At 46.3% G+C, this 19,812-nt stretch overlaps 1 protein-coding gene across 3 annotated transcripts in view; it reads left to right on the forward strand.

Moving 5' to 3' along the window:
- The window catches only part of RFX4 (regulatory factor X4), a 159,261-nt gene extending 140,434 nt beyond the window's left edge, over positions 1–18,827 (forward strand). For all 3 annotated transcript variants that reach the window (XM_077762006.1, XM_077762007.1, XM_077762008.1), the window contains 3 exons: positions 6,683–6,845; positions 8,674–8,812; positions 17,232–18,827. In XM_077762006.1, the coding sequence (XP_077618132.1) occupies positions 6,683–6,845; positions 8,674–8,812; positions 17,232–17,504 (575 nt within the window). In that variant the 3' untranslated portion in view covers positions 17,505–18,827. The remainder of the gene's footprint in view (positions 1–6,682; positions 6,846–8,673; positions 8,813–17,231) is intronic.
- Positions 18,828–19,812: the final 985 nt, after the last annotated feature.

The raw sequence follows: 19,812 nt of genomic DNA on the forward strand, positions 1-19,812 counted from the left end.
TATGTGGCTGATTTTGACTGGACACGTTCAAGTCTATGGCAAGGCCATGAAAAGAGACTGGGTAAAGGATTCCATTTCAACAGATTTCCACAAGATAAAATCTAGCCCATTTCTCCCTTTTCTTCCCTAACTTTGTGAGCTTGCCACCTCACTCTTGGCCCAGCAAAATTCAGAAACTTTAATTTTCATTAAAGTAAAGTGGTTCTTTTCCTCCTCAGGAGCGTGGCAGGTGGTGCCAAACTGACCAGCCCACTTAACGTGACATTGGGCTGCAATTCTTTACTGTCATTTAACACAAACTGTAAAGCTCCCACTCTGTCCTGGTGAGGCCTCCGAAGGGCGCTAAGACCTGGTTTATGATGGCATTTGAAGTATTCCCTCCTTTAGCAATGACAATAAAAGTTAACTATTAAACTCATGTTTTCACCTTCCCACCATGTGTTCCCTGCAACACAAAACGAGCAAATTAAATCATTGAGATGCTAGGATGCCTAAAGAAATAAAGGCAAATTCCTTATAAATGGCCCTAAGTGTAGAACATCTGGCCTGCCCAGCTGCATTTTCTCTACATCACTTGAGGATGTAACAAAGATAACTGGCCCCTACTCTTTCCGAATAACAAAAGCTCAGTTATCTGAGGGCAGCGAATATGAGTGGGACAGGGTGGACACAGCAGCCCTGCCCCAGAGCCCACGATGACTCATTTACAGAACCTCCTCCTCTATCCCTGCTGCTTCCTTTTCTCTAAAGAAGTGGAATTAGGAAATGTAAGCTGGGATTGAAAATAGATTGCTTAATCTTTCCTTGACTTCACATCATCAAGGTCTTGGGTTGGTGTTGGGGGCCTTTGGACTTGCTCATTCATTCTTTTGTTCACCCCATGTATTCTGTGTCAAATCTGGGCCATGTCCTGGGGGTACAGAAGTGAAAACAACAGGCATAGTCACGGCCCCTGTGATACCTATATTCTAGTGGGTAGAAGAGTCGATACAGTAGTAAACTGGGGCACCTGGGTGGCTCAGTCCATTAAGCGTCCGACTTCGGCTCAGGTCATGATCTCATGGTTCGTGGGTTCGAGCCCCGCGTCGGGCTCTGTGCTGACAGTTCAGAGCCTGGAGCCTGCTTCAGATTCTGTATCTCCCTCTCTCTCTCTGACCCTCCCCTGCTTACGCTGTCTCTCTCTCTCTCTCTCTCTCTCTCTCTCTCAGAAATAACTAAAACATTAAAAAGTCAGCTACCAGCTAAATAAACCATTTCAAATGGTCATAAAGAGAATAATAATAGTGTGCTGTGAAATAGTCAGAGAGGGCCTCCCTGAGGAGGAAACATTTATCCAAGACCTGGAGTATGAGGAAGAGTCAGCCACATCAAGTTTAGGGAGAGGAAAAGAACATTTTAGGTAGTGGGGAACAGCATGTGCACAGGCCTGAGGCAGAGATGGGCCTGGCGTATTGAGGACTGACTAATGGACATACATAAGGGGAAAGTGGCGGTGGGGCAGTTGCAGAGGTGGGTGGTGGACAGATATTGAATCCCCATCTCTCTCTGGGAACGGATCCATTTGCTGCTCCTGGTCATGGGGCTACTGGTAAAGTGTAACGCAAACAGATGAGGTTTTCAACTTCAGCAAGTATTCTCCTTAAGCCCTACTGCCTCGAGGATGGATGGTAGCCGACGGGGCAAAGAGTCATGGATAGCCAATGGTTCAAGTTCACTTTTCTATGTTGATGGCAACTTTTTTTTTTAATCTGAGCTATCCATAATAGTAGACACTAACCACATGTGGCTACAGAGTACTTGAAATGTAGCTAGTGCAATGAAGGAACTGAATTTTTAGTTGTATTTTGTTTTAATTACTTTAATTGTTTTCATGTTTATTTATTTTTGAGAGAAAGAGACAGAGACAGGATGCAAGCAGAGGAGGGGTGGAGAGAGAGGGAGACACAAAATCTGAACCAGGATCCAGGCTCTGAGCTGTCAGCACAGGGCCTGACATGGGGCTTGAACTCAGGAACTGCTAGATCATGACCTGAGCCAAAGTCTGATGCTTAACCGACTGAGCCATCCAGGTGCCCCTTGTTGTAATTAATTTAAATTTAAAGAGCCATCTGTGGCTAGTGGCTACTATATAGGCAGTTCCAGAATCTAGACATACTCAAAGGAGCTTATTTCTCAGGAAGGTACTAACAAAAGGCTTAGGTTAGATCAAAACCTGAGCAACATCTGTGATGGTTCTTAGAATCCTTCCTAGTGGAGAAAAGGTTCAAATGGTTTAGTTCAAGATCTGAAGGAAGGGCATGCCCAGATAGACTAGAAAGTAGCCTGAATTTTCACAAGTCTATACCAGACCCTTACAACTTCTGATCTTTAATGGCCCTCAACATGCAGCATGAGTGACCAGAGGCGATGGGTTGTTTATGGAGCCTTGCTGCTCAAAGTGTGGTCTACGGACCAACAGCATTATCATCGTTTAGAAACTTGTTCTAAATGCAGACTTGCTGGCTCAGCTCCCAACCTACTGAATCAGCATCTGCATTTTAACAAGATCTCCTGTGACTCAAATGCACGTTCAAGTGTGAGAAGCAGTTGTCGTTTTGGAAAGGCTCTGGAGTTGTGCAGATCTGGGTTCAAATCCCAACTCAGCCACTCACCTGAGCAAGTCCTAGGCTTCAGTTTTCTCACCTGAAAGAAGGAGGTAATACCACCTACCTCAAAAGGTTACTGGGAGGTTCGGTGAGCCAATGTATAAAAAGAAAATAGCATGAGGTCTGGTTTGTGCTGGATGATTTATCATTCATTCCTTCATTTATTCAACAAGTCATTACTGACTGTTATGTTTCAAGCATCCTTCCTATCTTGAGTTGAAAACCCCCTCCAAGAAAACAACAACAACAAAAGCTCAGGAACAAAAAACATTTTCTTGGGGATAGAAAAGAAAGAAAATCTTCCTCTCCTGCAGTTTTCATACTAGAACATGAACGACACTTATCTTTATAGGATTCTCAGATCTTTGGGGATCTTTATCATATTCTCAGAGATCAGGGGGCTTTCTCCACTATTCTCAGACTTTGAAGTAAGGGTGGGCGTACGGGTCAGGGAGAAAAAGAGAAAGATGGGGGAATTAGGCAAATAGGGAAGGCTTGTTATTGTTTTACCAATACATGAAAAGCATTAGAGTTGTCTTAAAAATTAAGCACAAACTGTGAACTGCATACATTTCCTTTTCTTAGTTTCCTTAAAATAGAAGCAGCGGCAATTCTCACTGGAGGTCCCACTGATAGGAAAGGGAATGTAAGGGGTGTTCTTTTCTGGTCCCCAGGCAAAAAGGGTTTCTCACCCAAGCCAGTAGGTGTTAATCTGCTTAAGCCTGCCTGAGTGGGTCTGTTAGATTGCTGGCACATGGCCATTTAGGGGTTTTGTTTCCCAGACCACAGGAGCCCATTTTTCCAAGGGTTCCACCAGCTTTTTGTTTGATAACGTCTATTTCTAGCAGCATTTACTCCTCCAACAACAAATTCAATGAAACAAAAATTTACTGAACACCTACTTTTTGGCAGACCCTCTGTTGGGGATACAGAGATGAATAAGGAACAGTTGCTGTGCTCCAGGAGCTCATACAAAAGTAACTTCTACTTCATTCTCTCAGGTGATGGCTATTATCACTCTGTCTTCCTACTGCCTGGGGAAAAAGAGAAAATCATTTGGCTTCCTGAGCTGCCTCCTTTAAATACCCACTGACCTTGCTGTGCTCTCCTGAGGTCCCAGGGGCGTGAAGGGTTAATTACTTGCTTGCCGTGGCTGGTTCATTGTTCTCCCATACTACCCACTTCCCTCCAATTCCATCTCCAATTATAAAGTTTGTTTCATATATTTTAATAATGTGTTTCTGTTCACAGAGACAATGCACATTCATTATAGAAAAATACAGATAAGCAAAATGAAGAAATGCTTTAAAGGCCTCCTTAACCCCACCACCTAGAGATAACCTGTTTGAATAAAAAGGATACTTTAAAAAAAACTATGACAGTAATATAACTTCAGATGAAGTGCAAATATAGAGGAGTGCAGTCATGCATAATCCAATCACCTGGGGCATGATCATTTTGGAATTTTTTCTCTCCAGTCTTCTTGCAGTTACTATAAATGATGCCTAACAAATAGCCTGCCAAAGTCATTATCTTTTTGTATATGATGTACATGTAGCAAACCAGGAAAGGGTACTTTTAGCCATACTGGTGAATAAGGACACCTATGATTTTATGGAAAAACACATTGAGAATTTTGCGGCAATTGGCTGAATTTTGTTGCAATTCAAACGTTTCATCCCTGGTGATAGAATCTGACCAAAGAAACTTGTCTTTCTTCCCTGCCATCTGAAATGGAACGTATAGAAATGTTTACTTTAAGAACGTGTCATATAAGAATACCTGAATTCACAGTGAAGGGTGCATGAATACCATTAGCTATGGTTAATGGTCCCACGTCCCAGGCTCCTATCAATTAACCCTCACAACAGTTCTCCAAGATACGTATTATCATGCTTGCTTTGCAGTCGATGAGAGAAAACCTCCTAAAGTATAAGAGGCTTGCCCACGATGTTACAGCCAGTACGTGTCAGGACGAGGAGCCAGAGCGAAGAAGCAATATGGTAGAGAGAATAGAAAGCACGAGGGCAGACTGGAGTTCAGAGCCCTAACGGTCCCACCCACGGGGACCTTCGGCAAGTTAACATTCGAAATTTCTCTGAACTGGACTTGAGTGAGACGCCACTAGCCTGAAGTGTTGACATAAGGAACCCTGAGAATCCAGACTTGGAGCCCATTGTAAGGGTGTGGTTGAGGACGCTGTGGAGCACTTCACAGTTGCCTTTTATGCGGCATTTGAAAGAAATTCCTGTTTGATCTTAATTATAAGGACAGTTTACTCCTGAGCAATTTGTTTACTATCTTATGGCTCCTGACCTGTCAGGTTCCCCTTGTGGCAGTTTCCTGGAAAATCAGCCAAGTTTAAGGCCCACCTCTAGGAAGAATGTTTAGCCTCATTCCTTGTTGCACTTTTTGCTCCAATTTTAATTTCTTCTTTCACTCCCACATTCATATTGTCTTCTTGAATCTTCTGTATTCTTATGCACTCCCTTAAGTTCCTTCAGATTTAACCTTCAGTTTCCTCATCTGTGAAGTGGGCATGATATTTATCTTAAGGGCATCTGTAAAGCACTTAGCACAGTGCCTGGGCTTTATCAAATGCTCAATAAATAGTGTCTCTTTCAGGCTCTTGGAATGAACCTTTGTCATGTCATTAAAAAAGGGCATTATTTGCATTACAAAGGATTCTCCCAATTTACAAAAGAGTTCAATACAGAGTTCTTTTAATAGTAAACAAATGTGTTCAAAGTAGGATTCCATTTTTACATGCCTTTCAGAGTACCCCTTACTGAATTTCTGCCATGTAATTGGCATAGTGCTGGTCCACCAACTCTTTCTTCTACCTGCAGCATATCAGTGCAGCTACTCATGTGCTATTTGCAAAGTCCTTGGGATGGAATGGACTGCATTTTTAGATGAGGAATGTTCCTCTCTCTTCCCCCAGAAATGTTGAGGTAGAAAAGATCTGCTGCAGGACACACAGAAATGGAGCACCAAGTTTTACTTCGCTTTAAAAAGGGCCTCCCTTAACTAATTCTTCAGTTTTCCTTGCATCTGCAAGGGGGTGTTGAAGCCTATTCCCCCCACCTCCTAAAATAGGTTTAATTATCTCCACTATATCAACATTCTAAAATTTATCAGAAATCAATGAGTGTATCACTTAATGATTTCTTAAATTACCATCTTTATATTCTAACCATCTCATAAAATTCTTAAGCATCTTGAGGATTTTACCTTTTGTCAGTTTCTCTTCCCAATCCCTAGCATGTTCAAGGTATCCGATTAAAAAGTAAATTAATGGACTTAGCAATATGTATGGAATAGGTCACTGCTCAGGTCACTGTCTAATAATCTTCAAAAAGACCTGGGTAGGCAGAGCCCAATAATCTACTTAGGGCTGCTTAGAGCAGTTTCGTTGAGTGTTGAGAAATTACTTAGCTGTGCCTTCCTGAGCTTTCTTTTGTCCTCTCTCCTTCCCTCTCTCTTTCTATCTTTCCTTTCCCTTTTCTTCCTTTTAAAGCTTTTATTAAAAAGCTTTTGTCACCAGGCTCTGCACTAGTTAAGCACTGGGGGTCCAATAGTGGGCAAAGCAGACAAGGCATCTACCCTCATGGTGCTTCTAGTCTGGAGGAGGGGGAGGTGGTAATTCATTCATTAATGGGTGTAAGATTACAGATTGTGGTAAGCACCATGAAGGACTGTGGTGCAGTAGGGGATCTGACTTAGTCCAGGGCTAAGAAACAGGGGACACTAAGGGAAGAATGAGGTTTCAGACAGCAGAAACAGCATGTGCAAAGGCCCCGGGGTGCTGGGAATTGTGGTTCCCTGGAAAAAATGAAAGAAAGATATTGTGTCTGGATCAGGGAACAAAGGCAGGGGTGAGGGGTGCTTCTTGTGAGGTCAGCAAGCACCAGACACACGCTTTGTATAGATTGTGACATTCAGCTTAAAGAGCATGGGAGGCCAGCAAAGTGTTCTAAGAATGGGGCATGGAAGAGCTGTGTGAATGATTTATGCATCTTAATTTGTCTCTGCAGGAGCAATGCAGTCATACACGTGGTCTCTGACCTATACGGTGACCACGGCAGCAGGGTCCCCAGCTGAACACTCCCAGCAGCTGCCCTGCATGAGGAGTACCCATGTGCCTTCTTCCTCCGTCACACACCGGATACCAGTGTATCCGCACAGAGAGGAGCACGGGTAGGTGACCTTCCTGGAATGCATGCCACCGCCATACTTTTAAGTTTGTTTTTAAACAGCAGGGTTCACTTGCAGCTGTTTTCTCAAAGGGCAGGAAGAGTGGTGCCCATGGCAGAGATGTCAGTGTGCTCGGCTCTGTAGGGTACCACGCGAGCGGTCTCTTGGCAGTCCCCACGAGACCAGAGGGGTGGGCGTTAGCGAGCCCATTTCACAGATGAGGAAACTGAGACCTGTTCAGGTTCCATTCCATAGGGTCCCACAGCTGGTCAATGCAGGACCCAGGCTGAGCATCTGTCTGACTCCACCCACAGCCTGTGTCTTCCTTCTTTTCTGCTTTAGAGCCTCAGCAAAGAACTCCCTCCCAGCAGTTCCCCCAGGTGGGAAAACTTCATGGCGGGTCTGGGTCTCCTACAGCTGGATTAGAGGAAGACTTCCCCACCCGAGAGCTGAGGGTCCCTGGAGGGTAGCACTTATTAGCAGGGTTCAGAAATCCCTGTGGGTTCTAGTGGTGCTTTCTGCCACAAAGAAAGAAATCCTTCGTTTTGCCCATTTTTTCCTAAATCTATGTGGTGCTGCTGTGAAGAATAAAACTGCAAATCCATTTAAAAGTGTTATCTGAATCATAATAGCTTCTTGCCATCATGCATTGTCTTCATTAGAAGACACTGATCTCATAATGTCTTCCGTGCAGTAATCCGAAAACCACTTATGACGTTAAAATAGGGCCCTTATGCTTAAGAAGGGAAGACTGTGCCCTGCGGGCGCTGTGAGTGGGTTCCAGCGGACCACGGGCAGAGGCCCTCTCAGGTTCCGCCACACAGCGGCCCGGCAGCACGCAGCCGGGCGACAACCCGAGGCTGCACACGGGCCTGGCTGTTGCCCGGGTTCAGGTGCCCCTGGCCAGTGAATAGGGCAGCCATTATTTCCCAGGGTACCTCTTAGAGTGTCTTCCCACACATTTAGAACAGACTGAAAACGGTTTCAGGAAGCTTTTTGATTCTGGAGCAGTGGCAGCGTAGACACCCACGCGGTCTTATATCAGCATTTTTGCTGTAAAGATGTTATTAAGAAGAACAGTGATAAGAATATCCCGTGTTTTGCAGGAATTTCTATTTTGTAGAGTGTCGTCCCATATGTGACCCTCAGAATAACGAGGGGCAGCGTTTTTACAGGTGTGAGAAACAAGGCTGCGGGCAGCCCGTGGGCAGCCTGTGCTCCCACAGCTGGAGGGAGGTGGAGCCAGGCTCAGCACGGGAGTCTCTGAAAGCTGGGGGACCGTGCGTGGTGTCTCCCGCTGGAAACAGCACCTCAAAACACACTACATCCTTCCCCCTCGTGGGCCAGCAAAGGCCTGAACAATACGAAACATAAATCCCAAAGTAACATCTTTCTTTCCTGTTTGACTTGGGGCTGTAATATGGGGCTTTTCAGAGCAGAGCAGGAGTAGAGGTTTCCATCACTAATTATGTTTTGCTCGGAGCTGGCTTTTCATTCCCTGAGCGCTATCTGCGTGGTAAGGGAGGTGTGCTGAGGAGAGAAGGAAAATCACCTGGGGAGTTCAAACTCACCACAACAAGGTGGAGGTGGTAAGAACCAAAAAGGAGCAAAATGGAAAATGAGAAAGAAGAACTAAAAGAGAAAGGAAAGGGGGCACCTGGGTGGCTTAGTCGGTTGAGCGTCCGACTTTCGCTTGGGTCATNCCTTAAAAAAAATAATAAATTAATAAAATAAAAGAGAAAGGAAAGATGAGGTTGATTTTTGAGGGTGTCATAGTGACTTGCTGTCCCTGCGGTGACTCACAATATTCAATGTGCTTGCTGTGGTTTAGGTACACGGGGAGCTATAACTATGGGAGCTATGGCAACCAGCACCCTCCCCCGATGCAGAGCCAGTACCCGGCCCTCCCCCACGACACAGCCATCTCTGGGCCGCTGCACTACTCCCCTTACCACAGGAGCTCCGCGCAGGTGAGTGGTCGGGACCCCTGGCTTGTCCAGGCCTTGGTATGCTTGGCGGCAGGTCTAGTTAACTTAACACAGCTAATAAGTACCTTCTGGACACTGTGTGCAGCCTGGGCGTCACCAGGGAGAGGATGGTCTTCTCCTCGGGGCTCCTCCATCCTTCAGCGGCTGCCCACGGTGGGTGCTCGGCCGGTGGTCGTGCTCCGCTCTCTCGCGCACGCGCGCGCGTGGGTGCGCCCCAGGGGTCTTGAGTTCCGCCCTCCCTTTGGCCTCTGTCTTCCCAGAATCCAGTCAGCTGCGATGTCTGCTGCCCTTTCTCAGGCAGCCCCCCCTCACACGGGATCTTTTTTGTCTCCCATCCTCCCGGTGCTGGCCTCGTCGAGGCCTGTCAGGACTATTACCTCGGTGTCATTGTAACCAGCCCCTGGGTCTCACGTCTCTTGCCCTCCAGTCCAGTCCACACGCACAACCTCACCAGAAGAATCTTCCTGAAATGGGCCCTTTATCAGATTGTTCTCAGGCCACACGTTTCCTTTGGCTCTTCCCTTGTCTAACAAACCAAATCAACTCCCTGCAGCCTGTGGCGAATGGAAAGTGTGGTTGTACCTATCATGCCAGCGTTGGGTCCTCGGCTTGTCTCAGGCGCTTCGTCCCGCTCTGGCCTCAAAGTAGGCTGGTCACCAGTTCTATTCAGTTCTACGTCCTCAACGCCTCTGAACCCCCCACTGTCCTTGTCTTAGCTCAGGTCTAACCTAGACGGTGGCAAAATCCTTCCCACTGGACTCTGTATCACTAAACTTGCCCCATTTCTGGTCCATCCTCTCTGCTGCAGCTGGAGGAATCTTCTGGAAAAAACCTGACTGGCCATTAACACTCTCCTTCTTTTCATGTCATCGCATTCAGAGTCAAGTTCAATTCCTTGGCATGGCTCCTATGACTTGTAACCGTCTGGCTTCTGGCCTACCAACCACCCTACCACCATTTGCTCCAGCCTTGCCAACCCCTGTGCAATTTGCAGATACTGTTCTCTCAGGCTGGGACTTTCTTTCCAACCTTCTGCTTGTTCAGGACACCAACCCTTCCTTCTTCCAGGACCTTATGAGGTACCATTGCCCTAGACTTGCACAGCGCCTCTGTTGGTGACCCTCCTCACACCCCGTTACCGTCACACACCCTGACTCCTACAGGAGACCCCAGACCCCTTTGAAAGCAAACCTGAAGTCTAGTATTCCTGGGTCCCAGCCCACGGCACCTGTCAAAAGCAATAGCTAACTTTTACTGAACACTTGTATGTGCCGGCTCTGTGCCGAGCACGTGACACATTGTCAAGGTAATACTTGCAGAAAGGAAGTGTCACCTGCCTGAGGAATTGAACCCAGGCAGTGTGACCCCCGTGTGTCCAAGCTCATGCACACGGCCCTCTGCCACCTCTCCTGTGTCGGCATTCACTAAGGGTATCTTGAACAGATGAGGAGACAGGAAGTGAGGCAACACAAAGGTGTGCAGAGGACACTCACTCCATCCCGCTGGGGGGGATGGGAGCCTGGGAGGTAAGTGCTTGAGGAAGGCACTCAGGATAAACTGGAAAGGGGCCCACCTGAGGCAGGGAGCTCTGCTGCAGAGCGCTTGCAGACATCTGGAATAGAGATAGTGGGACTTGAAGGAGGGTGGAGGCCACGATTGCATCAGCTGTCAGCACAGGGACAGGCCTCCGAGGGAAGGCACTAAGGAGAGTGTATCCACAAGACACGGGCACTCGGGGCAAACAAGCGTCTGTTTTGATTTCCATGTGCAGTACCAGGGGGAGCCCCGGTATAATCCCCAAACAAGCCGAGAAGTTGATTCCACTAAACCGTCACCTGGGGCATTCATTATAGGTCTCCAACTGCGTCACACAGAGAAGCTGGCTCCTTAGGTCCTGCTTCCCTCAGGAGCAGAGTCTGTGCTCCTCACTGTGATCTGCAAAATGACTCAGAGCTGCTGCTGGAGCCTGGGTCACACTTAATAGCAGTCGTACAGATCATGCATGCATTCATGCGTTCATTCACTCATTCGTTTACTCCTAAAATGATGGTCGGGTGCTGACTGTGTGGCAAGCGCACTCTAGCCTCTGATAACAGGGGAGAAGGGGACAGAATCACGCTTGCTCTTGGAGAACTTACGTTTCTGTAGGAGATAGTCATCTAAGCAGCAGTGGCAAGATCAAGCGGGTCTCAAGCCACAATGCCCGGCATTGTGGTCCCTCTTTCTTCCCTCCCTTGTCCCTCCTCATGAGAGTTCTGGGGTGATACTTTTATTTTTATTTTTTTTAATGTTTATTTATTTTGAAAGAGAATATGTGAGCAGGAGAGGGACAGAAGAGGTGGGGAGAGAGAGAGACAGAGAGAATTCCAAACAGGCTCTGCACTGACAGTGCAGCTCACCGTGGGGCTCAGTCTCATGAACCATGAGATCATGACCTGTGCCAAAATCAAGAGTCAGATGCTTAACTGACTGAGACACCCAGGGGCTCTGGGGTGATATTTTTAAAGATATTGCCATAAAAAGAAACCAGGGTCTCCTAAAGGCCTGTGTTGTCCCTGGTGATCAGGTCTGCAGCCTCCGCTCTGGAAGCCACGACAGGCCCCGAATGGAGCATTATCATTTGATAGCAGTTCTTAATTGAAGGGCCGAGGACTAATTGAAAGCCCACGGGGGAAGGGGCGACAGGGTCAGTCAGCCTCTTCAGCACCATGCCCAGTGGTCCTTCAACAAAGTCTTTTGACAACTGCTGACCCCACCATGCACTCACCCTCTGTGCTTAAAGGGTTATGCCTTAGCGGGGTCAGAAGTTATTTACAGCACCTCTCTACCTAGGTTGATGGGGTGGGGGGCAGCGCTTCTGGATGAGGTAGGGTCTAAAGACAAAGAGTCCTTTGTTTTGTTTTTCATTAACATTTATGCATCAAGCTCTGTTTTAGGCACTTTTAAATACACGGACTCAATTCCCGTAGCAACCGTAGGAGGAAGGCATTTTTCTCCAGTTTTTAAAAATGAGGAAACAGCCTCATAAGGTAATTTGCCCCAGCTTATGTATCCATTAAGTAGCTAAGTAGACTCCCATGCAAATTCTCCAGCCTTGAACCCCAAGCCCAGGGCAGTGAACACTGCACCCAGTATGTTTTGGAGGGTGGGATGCGAACTCAAGAAGTTACTGCAACTATTCTCAATCAGTTTCAAGTTACCAAAAAGAAGAATCACACACCCTAGACTCACTTTCTCTCCTCTTGTGGCACTTTGGTTTCATGCTGAGTGGATGGGGGAAAACCCGTTGCAGGGCTAATTAGTTTTTTTAGCTTTCCAGAGCAGAGGTCAAGCTGTTCCAATCCTGAGTTCTGAATATCACACTTCATTGTATCAGACTCACTGGAGAAAAGATGAGTCTGAATTGAAGAAAAACCACAGTTATAGAATATGGGTAAGGAATGCAAGTGGTCATCAGCCTAAGGGTAACTAAAACTAACTTCTGCAGATAAATACCTGTCTTAAAGATGGATACAGCACACCTGCGAAGGGCAGTGATTGCATGCATCCGAGCATTTATATGCTCAAAATAATTTGAAGTCATTTGCTTTTTGAAATAGCGTATGTGTGTGCTCTTATTTACACTAGCTATTTGCACAGCACATGCTTTCCTCTTGGCTAACAACAAAGGTAAACCTCCAGTCCTGCTTGAATTCTAGTAATTTCTGAATTAGTGAGTCCAGGTGGAGGAGGTTTCACACTGTAAGGCTTGAATTATTTCAGAAAAACACCCTTCTTGCAACTCTGCTACACTTGTTCACGTCAAACTAAGTGAACAAGGGATGGTCTCAGCTGCCTCTTCCCAGGTGTCCCGTTCTTACATTCGACCAAAAAGAGAAAACAAACCAGACCAAATACATGGCTACAAATTATTCCTGAACCTCCTTCAACACGCATTTGTGGAACTTCCACCCTGTCAGCAGCCATGAATGTGAACTGGACCCCTGAGCTCAAAAGCCATTTGACCAACTATGGCTAGAAATTCACGTACAGTAGACTAGAAAGCTTTTCTTTGTTCCTCATCTGTATGGCCAAGGCCCGACCTTGCCAGCCAATCGCATAATTCTCACAGAATCTCTCGTGGCCCAGCACAGGCCCAGGGCCAGTTTGCTTAGGAGTTCTGCTCTGGGACAGCATCTTGAGCCAAAGAGGACAAAACTCAATCAACCATAGTTGTAGAAGATCTGTGACTATAGAGCCAGGCTTCCTGGGTTCAAATCCCAGCTTTCCCTTTAGTTAGCTCTGTGCCTCAATTTCCTTATCTAAAAAATGGGGAGAATTATAGTACACATTTCTTAGGGTTGTGAAGGTTAAGTGAGCTAATAAAGGTTAGAACAGGGCCAGGCTCATAGTTAACACTGTTTGTGCTTTTTATTATTAGTAGTATCTTTCATAACACCACAGTTGTTATGTTTTGCATAATATCTCCTGCTACACTACCTCTATGAATATAGGGACCAGGTCATTTTTTTTTTCCTGATTGTTATATCCCCAGGACCCAGAATAGATGTGGCTTGCAATAGATACTCGGTTAAATTCTTGTCAGTGAAATGGATGGATCCTTGTCAGTGAATGGATGGACCCTAGCTCTGGCACTAAGCTGCCGTGTCACCTCAAGCAGATCATTTCACCTCTCTTGACTTTAGTTCCCTCATCTGTGAAATGAGAGGTCGGACCAGATGGTCAGTCATTTAGGCTCTTCCTTTCTTTTAATGGGCCATGATCCTATGAAGCAAAGAAGAAGAATATTAATAATAGCTAACACATTTTGAAAAGTTACTATGTGGGAATTCTAACAGTTTCAGATGTATTAACTCAGTCCAGCCCCTAGAAGCTCAGTAGATATGGACTGTCCGGCAAATATTTGGGGGGAGCTATATCCCCTTCCAGAAGAGGCTAAGAGGAAGCCTGCCTGGGGGCAGGCCCACTGGCAGAACTTTGGTGCAGTGTGAGAGCCGCCTTTCATAGGAAAACAGTTTGCGCTCCTGACTGGGCCACCTTTCACCCCTTGCTCAAGTAGCAGCCCATTTGGTGAGGGTCAGGGATAAAGGGCTCATTCTTCCCATCTGCATGTGCAGGAGAGTCAGCCTTGGTGTGGGGAGTTGTTTCTCAAAATAGAACTTCCTCATATGATTCTAGAGAGGCCCAGAGTCCATCACAGCTGACATGGCCATCTGACAGAAACTTTGACTCCTCATGCACACACCCACGCACGCGCACACGTCTGTGTGTGCCCACAAGCACCCCTCACACACCTCTTTCAAAGGGTGGGAACTGGGGACTTCTCTCCAGTTTAACATCAGTAGCAACAGCTTGTGATTTAACCCAGAAAATGGTAACTTCCTGTTATGGGCCCTCAACAAAAAGCGCCTTTATTCTGCGCAGAGCTCTCTGGACCCCAGAGTTTGTGCCCAGCATGCTTAAGGACCCTGCATGCAACCGGATGTAAAGTGTGAAAGGTGAGGCTGGTGCCACAGGCCAGCCTCAGCCGCTCCCACCACACTAAATAGAAGCTTCATTGGTGGCGTTAATCACCAGGCTGAGGCAGTGGGCACTTCAGCCTCTTGTCTTTCAATGGTCTCTTCACCACGGGGGAAAACGAGTCACTGACTCATTTGCAATTAGCTGACCTAACGGGACAGATTTTTCCATGCTGGATTCTGTGGTAACAGGATTTTATTGTCCCATTAGGGATATTTTGAGCCAGTCTCATTTCCAGGCAATTACTCTTTTGAGTCTGTGACACAACCCCTGGGCACAGCTGCATCTAGGGCCCTTGATTAGGCACAGAAGCCACTCTCTCTGGGGTTCTGTGAGAAAGAGGCTCCAAGTCCCTCTACACTGGCCACGGCAAGTGAGGCTCTGTCCGAGCCAGCAAGATGAGGCCTGGTCAGGGCCTGTAAGACCCTGTGGGGTGCAGGGGAGGAAGGGGCTTAAGGAAAGAGACACAGAGACATGAAAGCATAATGGGGTGTCTTCCTCTCTTGTGCGAATCTGTTGTGGCAGGCTATGCTTAGTTTGCACCAGAGTGAAGTAGGGGAAAGTGCTACCCCAGCACCGGGTTTGACACCCGCCCTTGCACTAGCCCGCAGTGTGACTTTGGGCAGGATGCTACTCCTCGTGAGTCCCTAGTTTTCTCATCTGTATTCACAAGGTTGAATTATATGATCCCTAAGCTTCTTTCTAGGGGTAACACCCTGGTGTTCAGTCACCAGACAGTTACTGGGGTGCCAGGCATTGGTCCAGGTGTTGGGAAAATGATAGCGAACATGACAAAGCCCTGCCAGGAGCTTAGGAATAGAAGCCAGAGGAAGGAAACAGCCAACAAGCAGGATGCTGAGCTCCTGACCTGAGTGGCAGAGGGTGGAGCTTCTTGAGATAGGAGGGCCAAGATAGGAGGTCCTCTCTGAGGAGGTGGCATTTGAGCTGAGATCTGAAGAAGGATGACAAGGCAGGTATGCAAGGAGTGTGGGGGTAGCTGTGGGAGACAAGTGTTCTAGGCAGAGGGAGCAGGTGGGACAAATTCTCTGAGAAGGGAACCAGCTTGGCATGCCGTAGGATGGGAGAGGAGGCCTGTGCCAGGGAGAGCGCCCTGAGGCGAGGTGACGCGCGCAGGGAGCTTACCTGAGAGTTTATCAGGAGGGGGAGCGGTCTTTTGGAAAAAATTAAAGACTGTTTCATAATAACATTTCTTAATGTGACCTTTTAAAACAAGATACCTGGGATCTTGTTTTCTTGGACAGGGCCCAGGGCCACCATGGTCTCAGGCTGAGGGTTCACCATGGCTGCCATACACACAGCATTCTGGAGAGTCTCACGTGGGCACATGGATACGCTTAAGCATTTCTGATGTGATTTGGGGGTATGCTGTCCACAGTCTCCTTGGCAACCGCCCTGGGTGCCTTCTCCTTTGAGTTCCCAGACACCACCTACACGCTTCCCCCTCTTCCCTACCTGTTCTTTTCACTGTGAAGTGGCTGCCGTTTGCATGTAAGGTGTGCCATCCTGTGTAAGAGAAAGCCCTCCCGAGAAAAGCTGGAGCCGTCTTTCTTGACCTGTGAATACCTGTTTCTCTTGGCCTGCTTTGGGCCTCACAGCCTTCCCCTGCTTCCTTCGGGCTCCTAGGCAAAGGCAGAATGGTTCCCTTTGGCCCTCTGACTATGGGGAACAGCCATTGTTGTCATAACCCCTTCTCTCAGCTGTCTAGGCTTCAGCCTGTCCGTCTCCCTCACAGGAGGCAGCCTCCCACCTCATCCCTCGGGGCTCCACTCTCCAACTGTCAGGGAAGACAGATGGGGAGCAGAAGAATTCATACGTTCACACACACACGCTCTCTCCCCTACTCGCTGCCCTTGCCATCCTTGTTGACTGGCTCCTGTCCTTGTCGGGGTGGCCCTAACGTAGGCCAGCAAGGAAATCTTTGTGTCCTGGGAGCTCTCAGAGTCCGGAGCTCCTCCCCTTCCTCCCCTGTGATTGTACTGAAAGGGGCTTATTTGCATAGCTGTCTTGGAAACAGAGAAGAATGTAGAAGAAGCACTTCAGAGGCACTTCTCTTATTCCTAATTCTCTCCAGAACTGCTTCCCCTCTTCTGTCCTATACAAAAGCACCCCTCCCATCCCTCTCAATTGGCTTATCTCGACTCCTTCCTCCACATTCACACCAAGCCCAACAATTTACCATTTCCTACTTGTGCATCTTTCAGAACTTCAGCGAATGTGAACCCAAAAGAGAGATGTTCTCTAAATGATAGGCACTAATAATAAGCTTTGAAGCTGTTGGCTTGCTTCCTCTTCAAATGCCTGCTTTTAGGCTGCAGTTCATAATTGAATTCAACTGTAAAATGCTATTTTTAATAGTGTCACTGTGTTTTACTTGGTACTATTGCTCTCTTGGGTTGATGGAGGTAGGACCTATCGCATCTCATAACTAATGGTAAAATTCACAACCATACATCCATATATCCGTATCTATTTGGACATGCTGTTGTTCTCTCTCTCTCTCTCTCTCTCTCCCTCCCTCCCTCCCCCCGCCTCTCCCTCTCTCTCTCTCCTGTATTCCCAGTGGGGCTCTTCCTTCTGTTAGATTTGACTTCCCCAAATATTCCAGATTAAGAGCACAAAATCAATATTACCACTTGAGTGAATCCCAGCCCTACTCTGAATTTGAAATTCTTTGCCTGTCTCCTGTTGGTTACTTCCTAGGCCAAGGTTCCGTCTTTCGGAAGCTCACTGGTTCCTTCCTGTCAACTTCCATTAATAGCACCTTAAGAAATTTAACTTAAACTGTGAACATGACCCATATTGTGTGTATGTAACTTCTAAGCTAATTTTAACTTTGTGGAATTTCTTTCCCCTCAACAAGTACCCTTTCAATAGCCCCACTTCCCGGATGGAACCCTGTTTGATGAGCAGTACTCCCAGACTGCATCCTACCCCAGTCACCCCCCGATGGCCAGAGGTGCCCACAGCCAACACGTGCTACACAAGCCCGTCTGTGCATTCCACGAGGTATGGAAACTCTAGTGACATGTACACACCCCTGACCACGCGCAGGAATTCTGAGTACGAGCACATGCAACACTTTCCTGGCTTTGCTTACATCAACGGAGAGGCCTCCACAGGATGGGCTAAATGACTGCTATCCCAGGAATCCATATTTAATATTAATAATAATTATTAATAACAATAAACCCAACAACCCACCCCCAGAAGACTTTATCTCTACACATCATAACTCGTGGACTATTCCTAAGTGTCCATTTTCCTAATGAATGTGAGTCTGGGATTCAGTGTGGGATGAATAAACTTTAGTTCAGAAACAGGACTCACTAAAAGCCAGTGAGATTGGGTTCTGTAGCCAAGCCAGACTTGACTGTTTCTATAGAGCACTATTTTGGGCAGGCCAATCTGTGCCTTTTCCCTCTGTTCCACGACTTTGCGTTGTGTTGGCAAACACTCCCTGTAAGCTACTTATTTTCCTGTTGACAAAAGCTCGTTAGTCTTGATAGATACTAGAGACAGAGTCTGGTTTGTGTTCTTGGATGGGCACGTAATTTACCAAGAGCATTCACCTTGCCATCTGTCATCTTGCTATACAATGAACAGCCCTCAGGTATGTTCTACACGTCCCTTCTTCCTGGTGGTGCCATCACTGCTTCCTGGAGCACCAGGGCTAAATGCTGGTGTCTGGAAGACTCTAGATTCCCTGTTTTTACACTCATGTCATTCACAGTACCTGCATTGTCTTGGAACGTAAGCACTGTCTAGAGGGAAGGAAGAGGCCTGTTCTGTATGCCTTAAGTTGACTGAGGTTTGTAGGGGACCGGTTCTTCTACATACAAGTATTTGTCCTAAGTTTGCACAATGGCTAGTGTCAGCAAAAGGCAAGAGAGGGGCTTTTAAAATTCTGTGAGAATGTGGATATATGGTATTGAGTATCACACTCAGCTCTGCTGTATTAACTTTGTGAAACCAGATGGACCAAACAGTAACTTACCAAGCACCAAGTGTGAAAATGACTTTCATGGTTCCTTCATAAGACCAGAATAATTTCCGACACTTTGATAGAAAAAAAAATTTTTTTTCAAAGCTGTGCCTTTGAGCCTATACTATACTGTGTATGTGTGGAAATAAAAATGTATTGTACTTTCGGAAAATTTTTTCGTAGGCATTTTTCTGTCAGATTTGTAGCAATTTGTGAGGTTTGTTAGAGATTAACATAGGTTTTCTTTCTGTATTATAAAATGCACCAAGCAATTATGGTGGACCTATTACCCTATGGGTAAGAAATAAATGGAGATATGACATCGGATGTTTTAGCAGTTGTTCTGTAAATAAAATCTTTGATCACACCACTCAGTGTGATAATCATGTCTACAGCTAAAATGGAAATAGTTTTTTCTGTACAGTTGTGCAAGATATGAATGGTTTCACACTCAAATAAAAAGTATTGAAATGACCTGCTTTCTTCATTTTCATTCTGTTTTTGACATGACATTGTGTGTGTGTGTGTGTGTGTGTGTGTGTGTGAGAGAGAGAGAGAGAGCGGGAGGGAGAGATAGCATTCTGAATACTCAGGGTGTAAGTAGGCAAAACAAAACTAAGTGGTCTTATCTGGTTGTTCTCATCCACTTCTCCCATCATCTTGTCATAAAGCAGTCATTAAAATTTGGATAGGCCACACATCCAGTCCTTGGATGATTTAGTATCTACCGCCTAACTGAGGTTTGTAGGGGACCAGTTCTACACACGAGGATTTGTCTTAAGTTTGCACAATGGCTAGTGTCAGCAAAGGACAGGAACCTTTCGGCTCTTACAGGGAATGTTATTCTTCAATACCAGCATCATTAAGAGGTCCCCCGGTACTTAGTTCATTATGCTTTAATGATCCATGGGTGTAAAGATATTTCAAGTGCAGTGCTTTAAATACTAATAAACTTCTGGAACAGAACGGTAACATTACTGAATACTCAATCAGTATCAAAAAGTCCTTCTCCAGCACTGCATTTTGATTCTAGGGCTGAGAAGTGAGGATACAGAGGCAAGATGACTGTTTTGTCCAAACATTAAAGAGTAGGATCTATGAGACATTCAGAGCCACAGATTTCCAGAAATGGCAGCAGTGACTATTTTAACTAAAAGGCAAGAGAATTTGACAACTCAATTTGCATGTTGAAAGATTTATTTTTAAAGCAAGCTCTTACTTGCTATTACATAACATATTTATACCTAAAAATGACTTTAGAATTAAAATGATATATTTTACATAGGATCACCCTAAAAATATTTCACTATGTTGGGGCACCTGGGTGGCTCAGTTGGTTAGGTGTCCGACTTCAGCTCGGTCATGATCTCGTGGCCCATGGGTTCAAGCCCCACGTCAGGCTCTATGCTGACAGCTCAGAGCCTGGAGCCTGCTTCAGATTCTGTCTCCGTCTCTCTGT

The sequence above is a fragment of the Crocuta crocuta genome, unplaced genomic scaffold (assembly GCF_008692635.1).
Source record: "Crocuta crocuta isolate KB4526 unplaced genomic scaffold, BGI_CrCroc_1.0 scaffold193, whole genome shotgun sequence".
Lineage (NCBI taxonomy): Eukaryota > Metazoa > Chordata > Mammalia > Carnivora > Hyaenidae > Crocuta > Crocuta crocuta.